The sequence below is a fragment of the Hyaena hyaena genome, unplaced genomic scaffold (genome assembly GCF_003009895.1).
Source record: "Hyaena hyaena isolate Hyena2069 unplaced genomic scaffold, ASM300989v1 scaffold_38, whole genome shotgun sequence".
NCBI classification, from domain to species: Eukaryota; Metazoa; Chordata; class Mammalia; order Carnivora; family Hyaenidae; genus Hyaena; species Hyaena hyaena.
The window spans coordinates 4368496-4386456 of record NW_024080670.1 but is presented as its reverse complement, the minus strand read 5'-3'; the positions used below and the strand labels follow the sequence as shown (position 1 = coordinate 4386456).

Genomic DNA, 17961 nt, shown 5'->3' with positions numbered 1-17961 from the left:
TTCCCCTCAAACCATTGCCATCCCGGCACGCCCTCCTCAGGCCCAGCTCGGTCACTCACCCTCTGGGTCCCAGTGACGGGCATCTTCGTCCCACCGCAGTCATGGTTCCCCGCAGTCACCGCCTACAGCCTAGGTACCTCCTCAGCCCGAGGACTCCCGCCTTTCTCAGCCACGGAACTCTGGAGCTCAGAGCCGTACTCCGGGGGCGGAGCCTGACCTGTAGACCACGCCCCTGGCACGCCCCTCGCGCTCTGCCGGGGCCCGCTCCACAGCCTGCACCTCCCGCTAGGAAAGACACGCCCCGCCTCGGGAACGCCCTTCCGCCTCCTGTCTCGCTCCGCCCACTGCCTCCATCTGTTAGTGTCAGAGGCCGGGAAGGCCACGCCCCCAGAGCACACCCCTCCCTCTGGCTTGGCCCGCCCCGTTCCAACGCCGCCTTCTCTCAGCCGTCCCCCAGGCAGCCTGAAAGGCCACGCCTCCAGACACGCCCCTCCACCCGCCCCTTTCCTGGTAACTCACGGAGCACATCTCAGACCCTAGGCTGCCTCAGAACGCCCCAGAACCTGTCAGGCCCTCTCTCCTGCATACAATCCTTGCTCTTCCACGCCCAAATGAGGCTGAACTAAGGATAGGATGGCAGAAGACGGCAGCCTGGAACAGCCAGAGATGATGGAAAAACATTTACCGTTAGTGGTGTGCCAGGCACTGTGCTAAGATTTTTAAAGTCCTGTATGTGACTCTTGATTCTCATCATGCCCTACAAGGTAGGTGCTATCATTATGCCATTTATCAGATGAGGAAACTGAGGCTCAGAAAAGGAAACAGACTTATCCAAGGTCATGCAGCCAGTAAGAGGCAGAGTCTGGACTAGATTCATTCTGAAGCTTTGCAGTCTCGCTCCCCACTGAACAGAGGTCTAGATTTAATTACCAGCACACAGAAACTGTGCTCGGTGTCTCAGGGCAAAGCCATTCAAGAGAGGTCTCAGAACCAGCCCTAGAGGTACTTTTGCTCAGCTGGGCTTTTTAATTTATTCCATTAAGTACATCTGACCAGTGTGGTTTAGACACAGGTCTGAGGGTTGAAAAGCTGGAGACTCCTGCAGTTGAGATTGAGGGGTCCCCCAAGGGCATGACTACACAGCTGTAGGGCTTAGAAGGTGGTGAGTACAATGAAAGAGATGAGTGGGCAGCCGCCGGAGGCAGGCAGTTTCTGCTCAAATCCAGCTCTCCCACCTTGGCTGAGTCTCAGTCTCCCCATCTGTAAGATGGGTCTAATGATATAATGATACATGCTTTTACAGAGCTTTCTGTAACGTATGTTTTGACACCCAGGAGAATGGGGCAAGGGTCATATCACTATGTGTATTTTTGCATGAACTCAACTCACTCTACCACCAAGTTAAGTGGCGCCCGGGGAGAGCAGGGTTGTCCAGCAGAACTAGAGGTGATTTGGGTGTAGGGGTCTGGGGTAGGGATCCAGTGACTGGGCTTGGGGCTCAACCAGCTTCTGAAGGCCCATCCTGGAGGCTGCCTAAGGCAAGTTCAAATCTTAACCTTGTCATTTGACAGATATGCAGCCTGCCTGGGGCAGATGACTTTCCCTCTCTGAATCTTCATTTCCTCATCTGTCATACGGAAATGACAGAATCTCCTTGCCCATTGTTTTTGTTTTGTTTTGTTGAGAATTAATTGCAAGTGAAAGACTAAGTGCAGTGCCTGGGCTGTAGTAAGCACTTAATTAATGTGCAGAGGGTTTATTCCCCCTAGAAGTGTGTTGGGGGGGGGCTCCTCTCCGGGCTCTATTGGCAGGAGGCTGGAGACACCCTTCCCGCAGATCCCACTCTCGCCCCCACCCCACTGTGGGCACCTACCTTTCCAGAGGCACATTCCTCGGAGCACTTTCTTCTTTTCTGTCTGCCCTGGGATCCTGAGGCTCTCTCGTGGGACCCATTGCTGAAGGGTTGGGTGCCACTGCTGGGGTGTCCTCCAGGGGGGCACTGGTCCCCACCACCACCTCCTTGGCTGCCTCCAAGCCTGGAGGGTTGAGCAGATCTTGGGACCCCAAGTGGGGTTCAGGGCCCACCTCCTTGGCCTTCTGGGTAGCCTGTTGATCCCGAGCTTTCTTGGTGCTGGGGCGAGGCATGGTGCCCATGTGGCTGTACATGTCACTGGAGCGGGCATAGGCTGGGGGGCTTTTGGGGACAGTCACCATGTCATCCTGCGTAGCCTCAAAGGTGTCACACTCCAGGCGGGACTGGATGCTGATAGAGGTTGAGGACCGTTTCAGAGTGAAGGACCGAGGGAGGTTGGAGAGACTCCCAAGGCCCTTGAACTTGAAGAACTCTGGCAGAGGAAGGCAGGGGGTGGGGGAGAAGGGGAAGAAATGAGTTAATGCCAGCAGCAATAATAATTACAATAAAAAATACATGTATTTCTTCTTACTGAGGGTTCAGGGAGGATCAGGGTTTCACTGACACTCCCCATGTTAGGGTGTAACAAGGCTGCAGCTCTAGAGTCACATAGCTCTGAGCTTCCATCCCTGCTCTTCCACATCCTAGCTGTGTGACCTTAGGCAAGTCACTTGACCTTTCTGAGCTCCATTCTCCACATTAGCGAAATAGAGATTGTTGTGCCCACCTCCTGCGGACAGCAGCACTGAAGGAAAATGTAAATAACAGACTTAATACGGTGCCTGGCACCCAGAATCTCCTGGAGAAGTTATGAAGATAATGACAATGCCTCTGTATTGGTCAGATATGCTTCATGCATTACATCACTGAGTTCCCAGCATAACTCAATGACACAAGCTTAATTTCCCTTTTCTACAGATAATGAAGTGGAGGTCAGAGCTGCGGAAAGAACTGCCGGAGATGGCCTTGTGGGCAGGTGAAGCAAGTTTGTGTGATCGTGGGGTGGAGGGAGCAAGGAGGGGCTGTGTGAGCACCTGGGATCGGGGATGAGATGAAAAGGGTGTTGTTGGGAGCCTGGGGGGCCCACTCTCTGAGGTTCCGTCCTTCCTGTCAGCTGAGCCCACAGTTCGGACTCAGACTCAGCGGCAGGGTTTGGGTGATACCATCTCCTCATTTCCGCAGGGGTGGGTGTGAGTTCCCTCCTCCTTGCCTCCAGCTGTGGGGCTGCCCCTCCTCTAAGCCTCTAACCCTCTGACAACCCTCTGGCCTCCAGATGAGTGAAAAGGGCAAACCTGGCATTTTCCACTTCCTAGGGTACCATCTGCCTCCTCAGGTCCTCACCACGAAGTTGGAGTATAGGTGAGATGCTCCCATTGATGAGAAAAGAAACTGAGGCCCAGAGAGGGGAGGGACTTGCCCAGGGTCACACAGCAAGGCTGAGCCTGGGTGAGGGGCTGAGGGCTCTGGACTGCTGGGGTCAGCGTTCTGGGGCTTTCCTCCCAGCCCTGCCCACCCTCGACTTTGGTCTTAGCCTCTGCCTCCTGACAAACACTGTCAGAAAATTCTGAGGCTCTGCTCTAAGAAAGTTATACCATGGGGCAGAAGTGTGCCAATTGCCAGGAGGAGGGCCAAAAACTGCTGTCTCCTGGGCACTGGGGGATCTGGAGGAAACAGTAGTGGGACAGAGAGGGAAACCGAGGCGAGTCCAGGAACCGGGGATTGAGCCCTGCTCCGAAGCCCCATATGATCTCACAAGTCTCTGGGGCCCAGCATTTTCATCTGTGGAATCATCTTAATCCTGGCCTGCACACCCCCACCGACCACCCCGTGCTGTCAACTGTCAAGTTGAAGGACCCGGGGGAAGCAGAAGTTTGCTGAGACCCGGAGGGGACACCGACTTGGGGAAACAGAGCCTTGGTCAGTGTGACCCCTCATCGAGCCGCCCTGGGTCCCAGCGTCACTGCTGGTGGGGGCGTGGGACAGCTTCCCATGGCACACCCATACCCACTCCAGCCCCAGTAACTCCGGCTGAGCCCCCGTGTGAACCAGTTCCAGAGGCAGAGCATGGAACTCGTGGAGGGCTTCCCTTGCCCAGCCCATGAGGTCCAAGAAAACCAGAGATGGACACACCCATAAATGGAGAGGCAGAGACACAGAGACTGGCAGAGACAGAGACAAGAAGCAGAGATGGAGAACCAAACCAGCTGGAGACAGAGAGAGGTACCGGTGCAGAGGGACAGAGGGAAGGCGACAAGGGAACTCTGGAGAGGGACAGAGATGGACAGAAAGAGAAACAGAAACCAGAGAGTGAGAAAGAAGCAATGCAGAGAGAGACTGAGATGGACGGACAGACGGAGAGATGAAGGACAGTGCCAAGGGCACCGTGCACTCACTGAACTTTCTGCTGGCTTTCTTGGGCCCCTCCGTCATCTTGGCAAGTTGTGTAAAGCCCCTGGCCTGCAGGCAAGTGGCGGCTCTCAACAATGGACATCAACGTTGAGGTTTCTCCCTCACCTCCCCTTCCCCTTTCTTGCACCCTCTCGCCGCTCGCTTCCTCTGTGTATTTTTAAACCAGTGAAACTCCCACAGCTCCACCCTCCCCATCCTCTCCACAGGGGGCGGGGGCCAGGGCCTCCCCCATTCCAGGCCCCTGTGGGCTGCCTCCTTGGCCTTGCCCGTGGGGGCAGGGGGCAGACCACAGCCCATGGGACCTGGAGGGCTGGGGAGACAAACCACAGGCCCTGGGAATGGAGCCCACTGGGTGGGGGCTGCGGGGGGGGGAACCTGCCGACAGCTGTCAGGGGGTCTGGCCAGCGGCTGCAAGGGTGCCGGGAGCCAGGCCTGCCCACAGGGCAGTTTGTTCTAAGCCTCAGTGCCTGGAGAAAGACTGGCAGCAGTGAAGCGTGCTGTGGCTAGGCCTGGGGCCCTGGGACCCATCCAAACCCAAGTTCAAATCTTGGCTGGCTACTTTGTCACTGTGTGATCGTGGCTAAGCCGCTGACTCCCCTGAGCCTCGGTTTCCTCACTGTGAGCAGAGGGTATTTGCAATGCCTGCCTCACAGGGTCCAGTTTGGTGCAAAGCCTGGCACAGAATCAGTGTCCACTGAGGATCGAGGCATGGTCATTCCTTTTTATTTATTTTATATATATATATATATATTAATGTTTATTTATTTTTGAGACAGAGTGTGAGTGGGCAAGGGGTGGAGAGAGGGAGGCACAGAATCTGAAGCAGGCTCCAGGCTCTGAGCTGTCAGCACAGAGCCTGATGTGGGGCTCGAACTCACAAACCAGGAGATCGTGACCTGAGCTGAAGTCAGACGCTTAACCGACTGAGCCACCCAGGCGCCCCATGGTCATTCCTTTATAATCCAGTGGGGACCCAGTGAGAATTTGGCCAACCACGCCCATTATACAGAGATGGAGAATCTGGACCACACGGGCAGAGGGACTGCCCCAGGTCATATGGCAGGTTGGTGGCACCGACAGGGTTACATCTCACCCGTCTAGGTCCCTTAGCCCACAGCGGGATTCTTTGCCACCCTACAACATGTGTGCGTGCGCACATGTACGTGTGTATGCTCACATGGGCAGGACAGAGATGAAGAAATGAAACTCACCTACACAGACTGTCCCAGAAACCCGCGGAGGCTGTCAGCAGCTGCAGGGGTTGGGGTGACCACAAGGCCAGGGGCTTCAAATCCCAGCTCTGCGTACTGCAAACAAGTTACTCCTGCCTCTGAAGTCCTGGTCCGCCGATCTCTAGAATGGGCAGAAACGCCACGCACACAGTTAACTCACAGAGGCTCCAGCATGATTGGACGTTATTATCTGGGCCCCCAGGCTGGCAACCGAGCCTATGAGAGAGGGAGTCCAAGGTCAGAGGGGGCCCTTCCTGCACCCTCAGTAAAAATAACAATGACTAACTTCTTCTGATCAGTTAGTACATTCCAGCCGGAAAGCTCAGTCCTTCTGTCCTAAGAGGTAGATGTTGTTTTTCTTGTCCCCATTTTACAGATGTGGAAACTGAGGCTCCCTGAAAGTCAACTAACCTGGAATTAGGACCCACTTGTCCAGCTATGGAGCCTGAGGTCCTAACTTCCACTCCTACATCTCCAGAAACCCCCTGGCAGCTGGGTCATGGGTCCTGGTGGGGGAAGCATGTGACTGAACCTTCTTAATGGGATGAGGGGGAAACTGAGGCCCTGAGGGGAAAAGGGACACAGCCCGAGACATCAGGACGTCAGAGTCCTCACAGACAGACCTGGATGGGAAGAGCGTTCAAAGTTCAGATGAAAGAATGAGGTTTCTGGGTCATGGATTTGGAAAGGGAAGGCCCTTCTACTGAGCTGTGACCATGAGCCAAAGCCTCCAGAGGTCATCCACTGAGTCCCTAGAACCAACCTGTGAGGTGAATGCTGCTACTGTCCCATTTCACAGATGAGGAAACTGAGGCTACAGAGGAACAGAGACTAGACACCCAGGTGTCCTAGCTCCCAGGCCGGTGCTCCCTCCCGCCTCTCGTTGTCAGAAAAGAGAGAGGGGCCTGTGGCTTGGCGGTTGTGAGTGGTCTTCCTCATGGAAGGCAGAGGGTGGTCCCCCTTGGCTCCTCTCCCAGGAGGCAGTCCCGGTGACTTGGGCTAAGTGCTGGGTTTCTGTCACTCTCGCCTCACTGTGTGGCCCTTCACAAGTCACTTTACCTCTTTGGGTCTCAGTTTCTATCTGTGAAACAGGGTCAAAGTAGCTCCCATTTCCAGGGGTTGTTGGGAGCATGAAAAGAGAAAATACTGGCCCAGGCTAGTGCGCTGTGGTCTCAGCAGCCCCCAGTGGTGGTCGTTGCTGAGGGATGGGGTGGTTCAGGCCAGGGGCCGACTGGCGCAGGCCAAGAAGACCTCAGGGGAGGGCACGGGGTGTGAGAGCTGCGAGCCCCTGCCCCGGTGAGGCCGTGTAGGTGAGGCCGAGGTACACCGTGAGTGCTGGGCCAGAGCTGCCATCGGCCCCGGGCGCCAGCGCGATTGCCGCGTCCTTGGGAGAATGAATGGGGCTCAGTGTGGCGGCTCCACTGAGCTCAGAGCCCCCTTTGTGCTGCCTTGAGTGGCCGTTGGGAGTGTGGCTGGGGACCTGCTGGCGGGTGGCTGTCCCCCGGGCCCTCCTCAGCCTGCGTTGGAGGCCGGCCCAGAGCAGCCCATGCTCCACAACCTTGACCACACAAGTGCTTTCCTGCCTCCAGGCTTCTGCTTAGGCCGGACCCACACCCAGAATACTGCCCTTCTGTCCACTGGCTAGAAGTTTTGCCTCTGTGTGGTCGGGGCTCCAGGCCCAGATTGCGCCACAGTGCCCTAGGGAACCTTCCTCTGGTTTCTGCCCCCTCCCTCCTGCCCCATTCCCCCAGTCTGTGACTCCGTTGCCAGCAGTTTGGCCAGGTATGTCATAGTCATAGGCATTGGACCTGAATTCAGACCCCAAGTGCATGACCTTGGGCAAGTCACGTCACCTTTCTGAGCCTCCCTTTTTCCCTTCAGTAAAATGAGGCCAATACAACATCCCTCACACGATCTCGTGGCAGTGAAATAAAACACTTATCCTGCGAGCGTCGTCCATATTACATTCACTTGCGTCTTTATTTGCATGTTCCAAACAGACCTCACGCTCCCCGAGGGAGGAATTTGCCCGACACATCTGTACCAGCCCCATGCCCGCTGTAGGTCTTAGTCTTGCCCCGGCTCGATCCTTAGTCAGGTCCTGAGGGTGGTGTAGGCTGGTGGTGAATGACCCTGGGTTTCGGAAGCAGAAACGTGGCTTTGAATCCCAGATTTATGACTTCCTGGTTGTGTGGCCTGGTGCGGGCCAGATCGCCACTCTGAGCCTCGGTTTCCTCTTCTGTAACTTGGGCCCAATACTAGCAAGCTCCTAAGAGGGGAGCTACAAAGCTCCAAGGAAACAACACATATTGGCACAGGGCTGGGTACTGAGTCAGCACGCAGCTCGTGTGGACAGAATAGAATGTCCGTGGCGAACAGGGCTGCAAGCATCACACCACCATCCTCTCTCTGATGTTTCCCTATCCAGTGCCCCTTTCTCTCCCGGGACGTACGAGCAGCCTCGATCAGCCCACCATGAGGCTGTCTTCTCCTTTCCTCCATATGTCCCCCAACCCCGTTCCTGCTCAGGCGAGAAAAACAGAAGGTCTGGGCCGGAGTCAAGCAGCAGGCCAGTGACTCCCTCTTCTACTCTGGGCCTCTGTTTCTCTAACTGTTAAACGACAGCAGGACGAGAGGCTCTCACAGAGTCCAGTGAGTTAGTCAGCAAACATTTACTGAGTACTGGCCATGTGCTTGGCTTTGCAGGCTTAGCTGATCCGCGGAAGCAGGAAACATTTTCCTCAAAGTAGCAACTCAGAAGTCAGCCGGTAGGAAATCATTTCCAGCTATAGGACCTAATTTCTTCACACTTCCCCCTGGATGATCCGGGACCCTGTGCCTGGGCAGCGTGGGTAGCCTTCCAAAGAGCTCCTGGCTGCTTCTGCCAGGGGAAGCTGAGGCCCCAAAGCTCGGAGGGGAAGTGATTGGCGGATGTTGGGGTTCGGGGTAGGGGCGGTGGGGTGGAGGTGACAACATCACCGTAACATCTGCTGAGGCGTCTGCCCACAGGATGTGACTTAGGCAGAGCTCGTGGGAAACAGGCAGTGGACCCACCCGGGCTGAGAATCTGATGGTGGAGGCCACCCAAAACCATGGTAGGTCCCCAATACTACTGTCCCCTCCCATTCCTCCCCTGGGCATCCAGGCTACCCAGGCCAGCAGTCCTGTGTCGTGGCTGTGCCCTAGCTCTGCCCGCAGCCCAGATGGGTGGGGGCCCTGATGCGGCCAAGTGCTTGGGGTTTTGCGCCAGACTGACCTGGTTCACATACCAACATGGCTGCTGGTCAGCTGTTTGACCCCGGCCAGGCGATGTTACCTCTGCGTTTCAGTGTCCTTTATGTGTACAGTGGAGGTGAAAATAGTACCCATCTTGTATAGCTGAGTGAGAAGTGAATTATCATAAAGTGCTGAATGTATGCGTTGGACCATTTATTTTGCCTCAAAAACTCGTAATTGCTACAGTTATTAGCGTTTTTTCCCTCCTTGCCCTCCCCACTCCCAATTTAGCCAACGGCCTCCCTGCTTCCACAGTGTACCCATGAAGCTGACCCCAGATCTCTCCCTGACCCATCTCCTGACTGCCTAAAACCCTTGATGGCCTCACACTCCCTCAGGAGGGGGCTCGCTGCCACTTGGCTGACCCTTGAGGCCCTCCCCCAGGACAGGGCCTCCATGGACACCAGGATCGCCAGACCTGCAAGGCCACGCTGTGGGGAGTAAGAGGTGCAGGGCCACCCTGAGGGCTTCCTGCAGGGAGACAGGAAACAGGGTGCCATTGAGGGGCACAGCCCTGAAGGCAGGAAGGTCCAGGGAGTTAGGAAACAACATGAGGGAGAATCCTGCGGCCACAGCCTGGGAGGGAGCTGGAAAGAGCCTCCAATATCACAACTTGGGTTTTCCTGAAGACAGAGAATGTAGAAAGCACAGCTTTGCTATGGGCTGATTGTTGAGTAGAGCTGGAGGAAGGATCGAGAGGCTCGTGGAGGTGGGAAGAGAGCAGGAAGATGCCCGGGGAAGGGGTGTAGCAGGGGAAGGGGGCACAGGGTCAGAGAAGGAGATGGGTGGTGGGCTTGGTGCCTGGCATGACAGCAGGCCTCAAACAAGCACACTGTATCCCTGGCTACACTGTAAATAGATGGACTCAGGAGAATCCTCTTCAGAATCAGACAGACCAGGTTCCAGTCCCAGCGCTTTCACTCTGTGACCTTGGGCAAATGACCTCACTTCTCTGAGTCTCAATGCCCTCTTCTGTAAAGTGGGTTAGTGATCCTGACTATCAAGCGGTTGATTCAGGATTCAGCAGGAAAGCCCAGCAATTCCTGAGCACACGGGGGTTCGGAGTGAACACTAGCTATTTTTGTAATTACTGACCCGGGGTTGACCAGCTCGGGCACAGCTGGTGGGGGACTGGGCTCCCGTGGGCCTCATCCTTGCCTCCCAGGGAACAGGGGGTCCAGGGCTGGAAGGCCCAGGCGTAGCTCTTCCGCCGCCTCCAGTGTCGCCGCGCCCCCTAGCGGCCGTCGGTTGCCATGTCAACGGCGGGTGGCTGAGGCCCGGGGAGGCGGCGGCGGGGGCCGTTCTCTCCTCCCAGGACCAGAGGCCGCTCCCTCGGCGCCTCCCGCCTTCGCCGGTGGAGGGGCACTCTGAGCCGGGGAGAAAAGGACTCTCCGCAGCAGCTGGCATGTGGGGGTAAACTGAGGCACGCGGCGAGGCGCCCCGCAGCCAGGTGTGGAGCGCGGGGCCCCACCTCCGAAGGCGGAGGAGGGGCCGCGGGCGGTGACGCGCCGAGGGCGGCCGGCGGACAGCGGGCGGGCGGCGGCGGCGGCGGCAGGTGCGGCCGCGGAGGGTGGGAGGGAGGAGGGAGGGGGCGGGCGGAGGGGGAGGGGAGGGCGAGGCCGGGGCACCTCCCCCTTTATAACGCGCCCCCTCCCGGGCTCTCCGGCCGCCTCCTCGTCGGCTCTTTCCGTCTCGCCCCCTCGCCCGGCCGCCCCGGGCCCGGGCCCGGCCAGGGAGCCCCCAGGCCGCGGCTCGGGGGCCACCACCCCCCCCACCCCGCCCGCCGCTCCGCGCAGCCCGGCGGAGGCGGTGCCGTCGGAGGAGGAGGAGCAGGGCACTGCGGCTGGCCCCGGATCGGGCGCCAGAGCGGCAGCGGCTTCGGCAGCAGCGGCGACCCGGGCCGATGCAGCGGGACGCACCGCCCCGAGCCCCAGCCCCGGCGCCCCGGCTCCCCGCGCCCCCGATCGGGGCCGCTGCCAGCAGTGGTGGCGGCGGAGGCGGGGGCAGTGGCGGCGGCGGAGGCGCCTCTGCAGCTCCGGCTCCTCCTGGCCTCCCGGGAACTACAAGTCCCAGGGGGCCTGGCGGCGGGCGGCGGGCGGAAGAGGCGGGGTCGGCGCCGCGAGGCCGGAAGTGGCCGTGGAGGCGGAAGTGGCGCGGCCGCGGAGGGGCCTGGAGCACGGCGGCTGGACCCGGAGCGGGAGCGGCGGCGGCGGCGGCGGCGGCGGCGGCGGCGGCTGGGGGCGGCGGCGGCGGCGCACTGGAGGCAGCCATGGCAAAGCAGTACGACTCGGTGGAGTGCCCCTTTTGTGATGAGGTGACCAAATATGAGAAGCTCGCTAAGATCGGCCAAGGCACCTTCGGGTAAGGCTGCGCCCCCGGGGGACCGGGAGCCCTGGGCCTGCAACCCTCAGGGCCGACGTCGGGACGCCCAGGGTCGGACCCAGCGTGGTCGGGAAGCCACAGAGCACCAGACTTGTCCTCTGGTCTCGCTAGGCCGCGCCGCAGCCCGCCTGGGCCCGACGGAGCCGGCTGGCGGGGAGGAGCCTGAGGCCCGTGATGGGGGGCGGGGAGGGGTTGCAGAGAGGAGCCTGCGAGCGGAGCGGACTCTCCAAGAGAAGCCGGGTTGAAGAGGCCAAGGGAAGGAAGTAGAGGCTTGGAGAGGGACCAGGGACCGTAGATAGTCGGGGGGAGATGGGGGGGAGAGTAGGCTAGTGCCCTGGGTACCTGGCCCAGCCCTGCCCGGGGAATCCCTTTTTTCTTCCCTCCTCCTCAGGTGGGGGAGGGGCGGGTCCAGCAGAAACGGCCTGATGAAACCTCTTGGGTCCCCCTCTCGGCCTGCAGGGAGGTATTTAAGGCAAAGCACCGTAAGACCGGCAAAAAGGTGGCTTTGAAGAAAGTGCTGATGGAGAACGAGAAGGAGGGGGTGAGTAAGGGCGGGGCGGGCGGGCCTGCGGGCTTCCTCTGGGCGCCGGGTTGGGTTTCCACCCTACTTCTGCTAGGGCTTTCACGTCGGGAGTCCGTGGAGGTGTGGTAGTTTGGGAGTTTCCGTATTCCAGGGAATTTGACTTCCCAGTTAAGTTTTTTTGTTCAAATGTTTTAGAGCCTTTAATATTTCATATTTAGGTAAATACGGTTGGGGCCAGGAGGGGGAGCCCATGCTTGCAGAGTGCGCCTCGGTTCCTCAAGTTAGGAAGCTTTTAAACACTCTTGACTTCGCGTTTGTTTTGCGTAGCATTAAAAGAAATTCCATGCAGTGGCCTTACGAGGGTGACTGGTACTCCGCTGAAAAGGAACAGTCCCTTCCCATACCTCGTTTTAGCTGTAGTCCAGCTTCCCAGAGACCTGATTCTTAGCAAGGAAATTTCTTTATAGCTGCTTTTGTTCCCACCTAGTAGGTTACACACAGGCATAGAACTGACTTTAAGGGTTGTAGAAACAGTGGAGCATTTAGTGACCAGCAGGGTAGGGTTAAGTACCACCGTCTCAGTTCATTGTCACAAGCCAGTTCCTTGAGGGCTGCGTGCTACTTTTAACACCCATTTTACAGAAAAGACCTCTGAGACCGCTGGACTCTTCTTTACAACCCGTGCCCCTTACTCTTGGCTTGTTTGTGGGTCTGTAGTTCCCTCACTCACCTTTGAACCCCCCTCCTTTCTTTCTTTCACTCAGTTCCCCATCACAGCCCTGCGGGAAATCAAGATCCTCCAGCTTCTAAAACACGAGAACGTGGTTAACTTGATTGAGATCTGCCGAACCAAAGGTAAGTTGCTGGGATCGTATCCCCGTCTTCAGATGGGGAAAATGAGGCTTAACAGCCTAAGGCTTTGTTTGCAAAGTTGGAAGTGGACGTGCTTAAATTGCCTCCTCTTAACCCAGACATACCGACTGTGACTGCTTTCTCGGGTCCTTTTGTCATAGCTCTTGCTGCCCCGGGGGCTGCCACAGCACCTGGCCCAGAGGAGGCACTCAGCAAAGAGTTGGCCAGTGAAGGAATGCACAGCTGGATATCCGAGTGTCCGTGGGCTGGAAGGGTAGAAGCTGGCTGTGGGCAAATGAGTTGCACATGGGGTTTTTTACTTTCTTTTCCTCACCCCCTTCCCCATTCTTCCCGCCTTAGCTTCCCCCTACAACCGTTGCAAGGGCAGTATATACCTCGTGTTTGACTTCTGCGAGCATGACCTTGCCGGGCTGCTGAGCAACGTCTTGGTCAAGTTCACACTGTCTGAGATCAAGAAGGTCATGCAGATGTTGCTCAACGGCCTCTACTACATCCATAGAAACAAGGTGGGGGTCCGAACGGGGGAAGGGACCGAGGCTTGGGGTGGCCTCTGCTCCCACTGCTGGGCGGGTGTGCCTGGAGGCCCTCGGAAACCTGATCGGGCCCTCTTGCGCTTCCTGCAGATCTTGCACAGGGACATGAAGGCAGCTAACGTGCTCATCACCCGCGATGGGGTTCTGAAGCTGGCAGACTTCGGGCTGGCCCGGGCTTTCAGCCTGGCAAAGAACAGCCAGCCCAACCGCTATACCAACCGTGTGGTGACGCTCTGGTACCGGCCACCGGAGCTGTTGCTCGGTGAGGACTCCGGAGCGGGCGGAGGGGGGCAGGGGCTGGCCACTTACCCGGCCTCAGTCCCCCACTGCCAGGGCTTCTTGAGCCGCCGGCCCTGGGGCATTGTGTCTCAGGAGGCCCTCGGGCTCAAGGGGCCCTCCCGGTGCGCTCTTCTTCCCAGGGGAGCGGGACTACGGCCCCCCCATTGACCTCTGGGGTGCCGGGTGCATCATGGCGGAGATGTGGACACGCAGCCCTATCATGCAGGGCAACACGGAGCAGCACCAGCTTGCCCTCATCAGCCAGCTCTGTGGCTCCATCACCCCCGAGGTGCGTGACCAGGCTGCAGGTCCCCAGGGTCCCCACAGGAAGCAGAGATCCGGAAGTCCTCCTGGCAAGGGAGGAACAGGGAGTGGAGTGGAAGGAAAGCCCTGGAGAGGTGGCCAGTGGAGGGACAGGGCCTGGTCTTTGGAGCCGCACAGGCAGTGTTCAGCTCTCGCCCCCATCACGGTTCTGTGGCCTCGGGGAGGGCATTTGAATCCCTCACCTCAGAATTGAGTTTTCTCTTCTGTGAAACGACGACATCCATATCGGGCTTGGTGAATACATTGTAGGTGATTTGTGTAAAAGGGCTCGGCACTTGGTATGTGCCGGAGACACTGGTCACTGCTGCTCCACACCCTGGAGCAGTCAAGTTCGCCCTCCGGGGGTGGTCTGGGAGCATCTGAGAGGTGAAGTTTTAGTCCCTTCAGGTGCCTAACCAGTGGACAAAGCCACGCGCCCCCTGAATTGACGCCATCCTCTCCCCATGCCTCCCGCCCAGGTGTGGCCCAACGTGGACAAGTACGAGCTGTTTGAGAAACTGGACCTAGTCAAGGGCCAGAAGCGGAAGGTGAAGGACAGGCTGAAGGCCTATGTGCGTGACCCCTACGCGCTGGACCTCATCGACAAGTTGCTGGTGCTGGATCCCGCCCAGCGCATCGACAGCGACGACGCCCTTAACCACGACTTCTTCTGGTCCGACCCCATGCCCTCGGATCTCAAGGGCATGCTCTCCACCCACCTGACGTCCATGTTCGAGTACCTGGCGCCACCACGCCGAAAGGGCAGCCAGATCACCCAGCAGTCCACCAACCAGAGCCGCAATCCCGCCACCACCAACCAGACGGAGTTCGAGCGTGTGTTCTGAGGGCCGGCTGCCGGCGCTTCGCATTAGGGCAGTTTTGGTTTTTCTCCTGCTGTGTGACTTGCGTTGTGGAGGTCACGGGGCATTTGAGTTTTCTCTAGTGCTTTATTTTATTTAATCCCCACCCTGGGCGCCAGGAAGGCCAGCCGAGTGGACTGGAGGAAAGCTTTGGCTACAAGCCCAGGATGGCACGGGGGCTGCCTCCGCTTGTCCCCTGGCGTTCAAGATGATCGCCAGAGGGTCTCTGTTTACTTTCAGACAGGATCGGGGTGGGAGGAGAGGCACGCCCCGCCAGTGACTTTCAGAGTGTTCCCAGCGTGACCGGAGGAGGGGACAGGCCCCTCGCCCACCGCCAGCCCTTCCTCTCGAGATGAGAAACTTGGCGTGGGGGACAGAATTGGGCTCGGGAACGGGCCGGTCTCGGCCCAACCGTCCGAAGCTCCGGGGCTGGCAAGGACTTGGTTTCTTTAATACAACATTTTATCGTGTTTTTTTTTGTTCGGTTGTTGGGAGGCGTTCCTGGACGCACTGTTTGGTCAGTTACAATTAAAGTTGACTCTTTTTTTTTTTTTTTTCCCCCCCAGTAAGTGGTTATGTGCTGTGTTCTGTGTTCAGACCGCCAGCTCTTAACCCTGTGGCCAGCACGTTGGGCCTAACTGTTGAGGTTTGACTTGTCAACTCTTGGCTCTTTTCTTCATCCCCGTTCTTGTCTCCGGACATAACTGCAAGGGACCTTTTTTTTTTTTTTTTCTTTTGAGTACCTTCCAGAACACCTGTCATGACGCTCCCTTCGTCCTCCCCACTCAGTGTCAGGGGAAAAGGGAAGACAGGTGAAACAGGGTGTCAGTTCCCTGGAGAGGGGACCCGGGAGGGTCCGCGGTCAGCTGCGTCTGTAGCAGTGACCCCATCCGCTGTGGCTGACGGACGGGTCCACACTTGACTCACGGGCGCCGGAGGCCGCAGAAAGCTCTTAATCAGAATGGCCGCCGTTAGATGCGCAGCTTGCGAAGGGCCCTCGGGCTGCTGCGTAGTGGGTGGCCTAGGGGAGGCGAGAGAAAGAACCAGAGCAGTTTAAAGGATCTTTAGGGGCTCGGGAGGTGGCAGCCGCCTGGATTAGGATGGGGAGTGGGCAGGCAGGAGGACAGAGCCGTGTGCCAGCTGGAGTGTCAGGCCTGGGAGGTGGACTCCTTGGACAAGAAGCACGTTCTGGCGGATACGTCTCCTGTGAGCGTGAAGCTGAGGAAAGACATTGGAGGCAAATTTTTTACACTCTGGTCACAGGCAGAGGCCTTTGGAAAGGAGTCCCCAAAGGAAGATCAGCAAAACCTCTTCCCAGAACTGTCCCTGCAGAAACGGACCCAGATCTCAGCTCCACGAAAGGCCAGAAGTAAAACCAAACACACCACTTGACTGGCGCCTTGAGTGCTCAGGGCTGCTGTAGGGAATCACACGGACTGGCTGGTTTACAACAGACACGTGTTCTGTCAGGGTTCCGGAAGCTAGAAGCCTGAAATGCAGGTGTCAGCAGGGTTCGCCAATGCGGCTCTGCGAGAGAATGTTCCACGCCTGTCTCCTAGCGCCTGGTGATGGCTGCCAGTCCTTGGCTTTCCTTGGCCTGTAGATGTGCCTCTCGGGTCTGCGTCCCTGCCTCCATCTGCACCGGGTCGTCGTCCTTCTGTGTGCGGCTGTCTCCCCGATGAGGACCCCGGTCACTGGATTTCGGATCCATCTTGGTCCAATATGATCTCAAGCTACACGCGCAAAGACCTTTCCAAATAAGGTCGCGTACTGAGGCTCCAGGTGGACATGGGGTTTACTCTGCTCCATGCAGCTAGGAAGGAAGCAAATCTATTTGGAAACGATGGCGAGGGGTCCTAATGGCTGTCGAGTCAGTAGGTTTTGAGTGACCTGATGAGGCAAAACTCCCGGGCCTGGCCGAATGGTTCAAGGCGCGGTCTTTTTCTCCAGAGGCTAAAAAGCTTCTCCAAAAGAGGCTCATGTTCTCCGACCCAGCAATTGACAGAAGTTTCCATTGACGCTCAGTGACAGCCGGTTACCTCATCGAATCCTCCCTACCGTCCTGATAGTGTCGTTCCTTCGTTCGCTTATTTATGGTCTGTCTGCCGTGGACCAGACTTCTAGACTCGACACAGCTACGAAGCAGTGGGCGCTCCCACCTCTATGCAACTCACATTCTAGTAGGTTCAAACTAGTCCGATGCGGTAAACTGCGGGGAAAACCACAAAGTGGAATGAGAGGGGAAAAGAGTAGGGGGCAGTTGAGGGGCTCTGGGTGACAGGAGCAGAGATCCCAAGAGAAAGGGGGTGTCGGTGGGGGTGTCGGGTGGCACCAGTTCCAGACCCGAGGCTAGGAGGCTTTGAGAGAGCCTTGTGCGGGCGGGGTGGGGGGGGGTGCACAGCGTTTTAAAAAGTTGCGGTGACACAGGGCGCCTTCGGCTCAGGTCGTGATCTCACTGTGAGTTCGAGCCCACATTGGGCTCTGTGCTGATAGCTCAGAGCCTGGAGTTGCTTCGGATTCTGTGTCTCCCCCTCTCTGCCCCTCCCCTGCTCATGCTCTTTCTCTCAGAAATAAACATTGGGGCGCCTGGGTGGCTCAGTCAATTAAGCATCTGACTTCGGCTCAGGTCTTGATCTCACGGTTTGTGGGTTTGAGCCCCGCATCTGGCTCTGTGCTGACAGCTCAGAGCCTGGAGCCTGCTTCAGATTCTGTGTCTCCCTCTCTCTGACCCTCCCCTCCTCATGCTGTCTCCCTCTCTCTCAGAAATAAATAAAACATTGGGAAAAAAAAATAAACATTAAAAAGAACTTTAAAAGGTCGCAGTGACTATGTTGAGACAAACTTGGGCAGAGCTGGAAGCAGGGGGAACAGCTGAGGCTGCTGGAATAGTCTGGACCCGAGGTGGCGGGGGCTCAGACCAGGTCATTAATACAGCCAGTGGCGAGCGCGTTGATTTATGGGTGGCCGCGAGGGCAGTTGTATTTCCAGGTTGGATGTGAGTGTGAAGGAAGGGAGCTGAGAGTCCCGGGCTTTGCTGGAGGGACGAAGGGGCTTCCATCCCTTGAGACCGGAGGCTGAGGGAGATGGGGCCGGCGCACTGGTGGTGGCTCAGCATGGTGAGATGGAGACGGCAGATGGACATCCAGTTGAGTGGGCAGGTGTTTGTCTAAAGCTGGCTCAGGGCCCCCGGAATCTGGGCTGGGGGCACACCTCTGGGAGCTGCCAGCACAGCACGGTGGTTTGTAAAAGCCCAAACAGGAGGAGAGCATGTGTCAAGAGTGGAGAGAACAAGAGACTGTGACCCCGGGCCCTCCAGTGTTCAGACATCCTCAGAGAATCAATAGCAGCAACCAATGAGGTAAGAAGGGATCAGAGAGGC

The 17961-nt window shown here is 57.7% G+C and overlaps 2 protein-coding genes and 1 long non-coding RNA gene across 5 annotated transcripts in view; 2 read left to right on the top strand and 1 right to left on the bottom strand.

Moving 5' to 3' along the window:
* Positions 1 to 4342, bottom strand: part of SH2D3C (SH2 domain containing 3C) — a 29634-nt gene extending 25292 nt beyond the window's left edge. The window contains exons 1-2 of one of the 2 annotated variants that reach the window (XM_039229547.1): positions 4306 to 4342; positions 1874 to 2345 (exon numbers count right to left, since the gene is read on the bottom strand). In XM_039229547.1, coding sequence (XP_039085478.1) covers positions 1874 to 2345; positions 4306 to 4342 — 509 coding nt within the window. Of the gene's footprint in view, positions 1 to 59; positions 155 to 1873; positions 2346 to 4305 lie in introns of those variants that run through there. The other variant, XM_039229548.1, reaches the window with a different exon arrangement.
* LOC120230112 lies at positions 562 to 4080 on the top strand. Its single transcript, XR_005527928.1, has 3 exons — positions 562 to 764; positions 2831 to 2888; positions 3226 to 4080. It is a non-coding gene; the product is annotated as an uncharacterized LOC120230112 (long non-coding RNA).
* Positions 4343 to 10490: 6148 nt separating the features above from the next.
* Positions 10491 to 15135, top strand: CDK9 (cyclin dependent kinase 9). 2 transcript variants are annotated; one of them, XM_039229649.1, is made up of 8 exons: positions 10491 to 11190; positions 11671 to 11752; positions 12499 to 12589; positions 12748 to 12843; positions 12947 to 13113; positions 13231 to 13402; positions 13560 to 13708; positions 14202 to 15135. In XM_039229649.1, the coding sequence occupies exons 1-8, from the start codon at positions 10733 to 10735 to the stop codon at positions 14565 to 14567; spliced, it is 1581 nt and encodes a 526-aa protein (XP_039085580.1). In that variant the 5' UTR covers positions 10491 to 10732; the 3' UTR covers positions 14568 to 15135. The 2 variants fall into 2 exon arrangements, with proteins under 2 accessions (XP_039085580.1, XP_039085581.1); XM_039229650.1 differs by lacking the exon at positions 12748 to 12843 and having other exon boundaries at positions 10503 to 11190.
* Positions 15136 to 17961: the final 2826 nt, after the last annotated feature.

What these genes read in the sequence shown, in the direction of transcription:
- CDK9 (XM_039229649.1), top strand. Translation starts at nt 10,733, where the DNA reads ATGCAGCGGGACGCACCGCCCCGAGCCCCAGCCCCGGCGCCCCGGCTC. An exon ending in ATCGGCCAAGGCACCTTCGG is followed by an intron (nt 11,191 to 11,670) that starts GTAAGGCTGCGC and finishes CTCGGCCTGCAG; the next exon opens with GGAGGTATTTAAGGCAAAGC. An exon ending in TGAGATCTGCCGAACCAAAG is followed by an intron (nt 12,590 to 12,747) that starts GTAAGTTGCTGG and finishes CTTTTGTCATAG; the next exon opens with CTCTTGCTGCCCCGGGGGCT.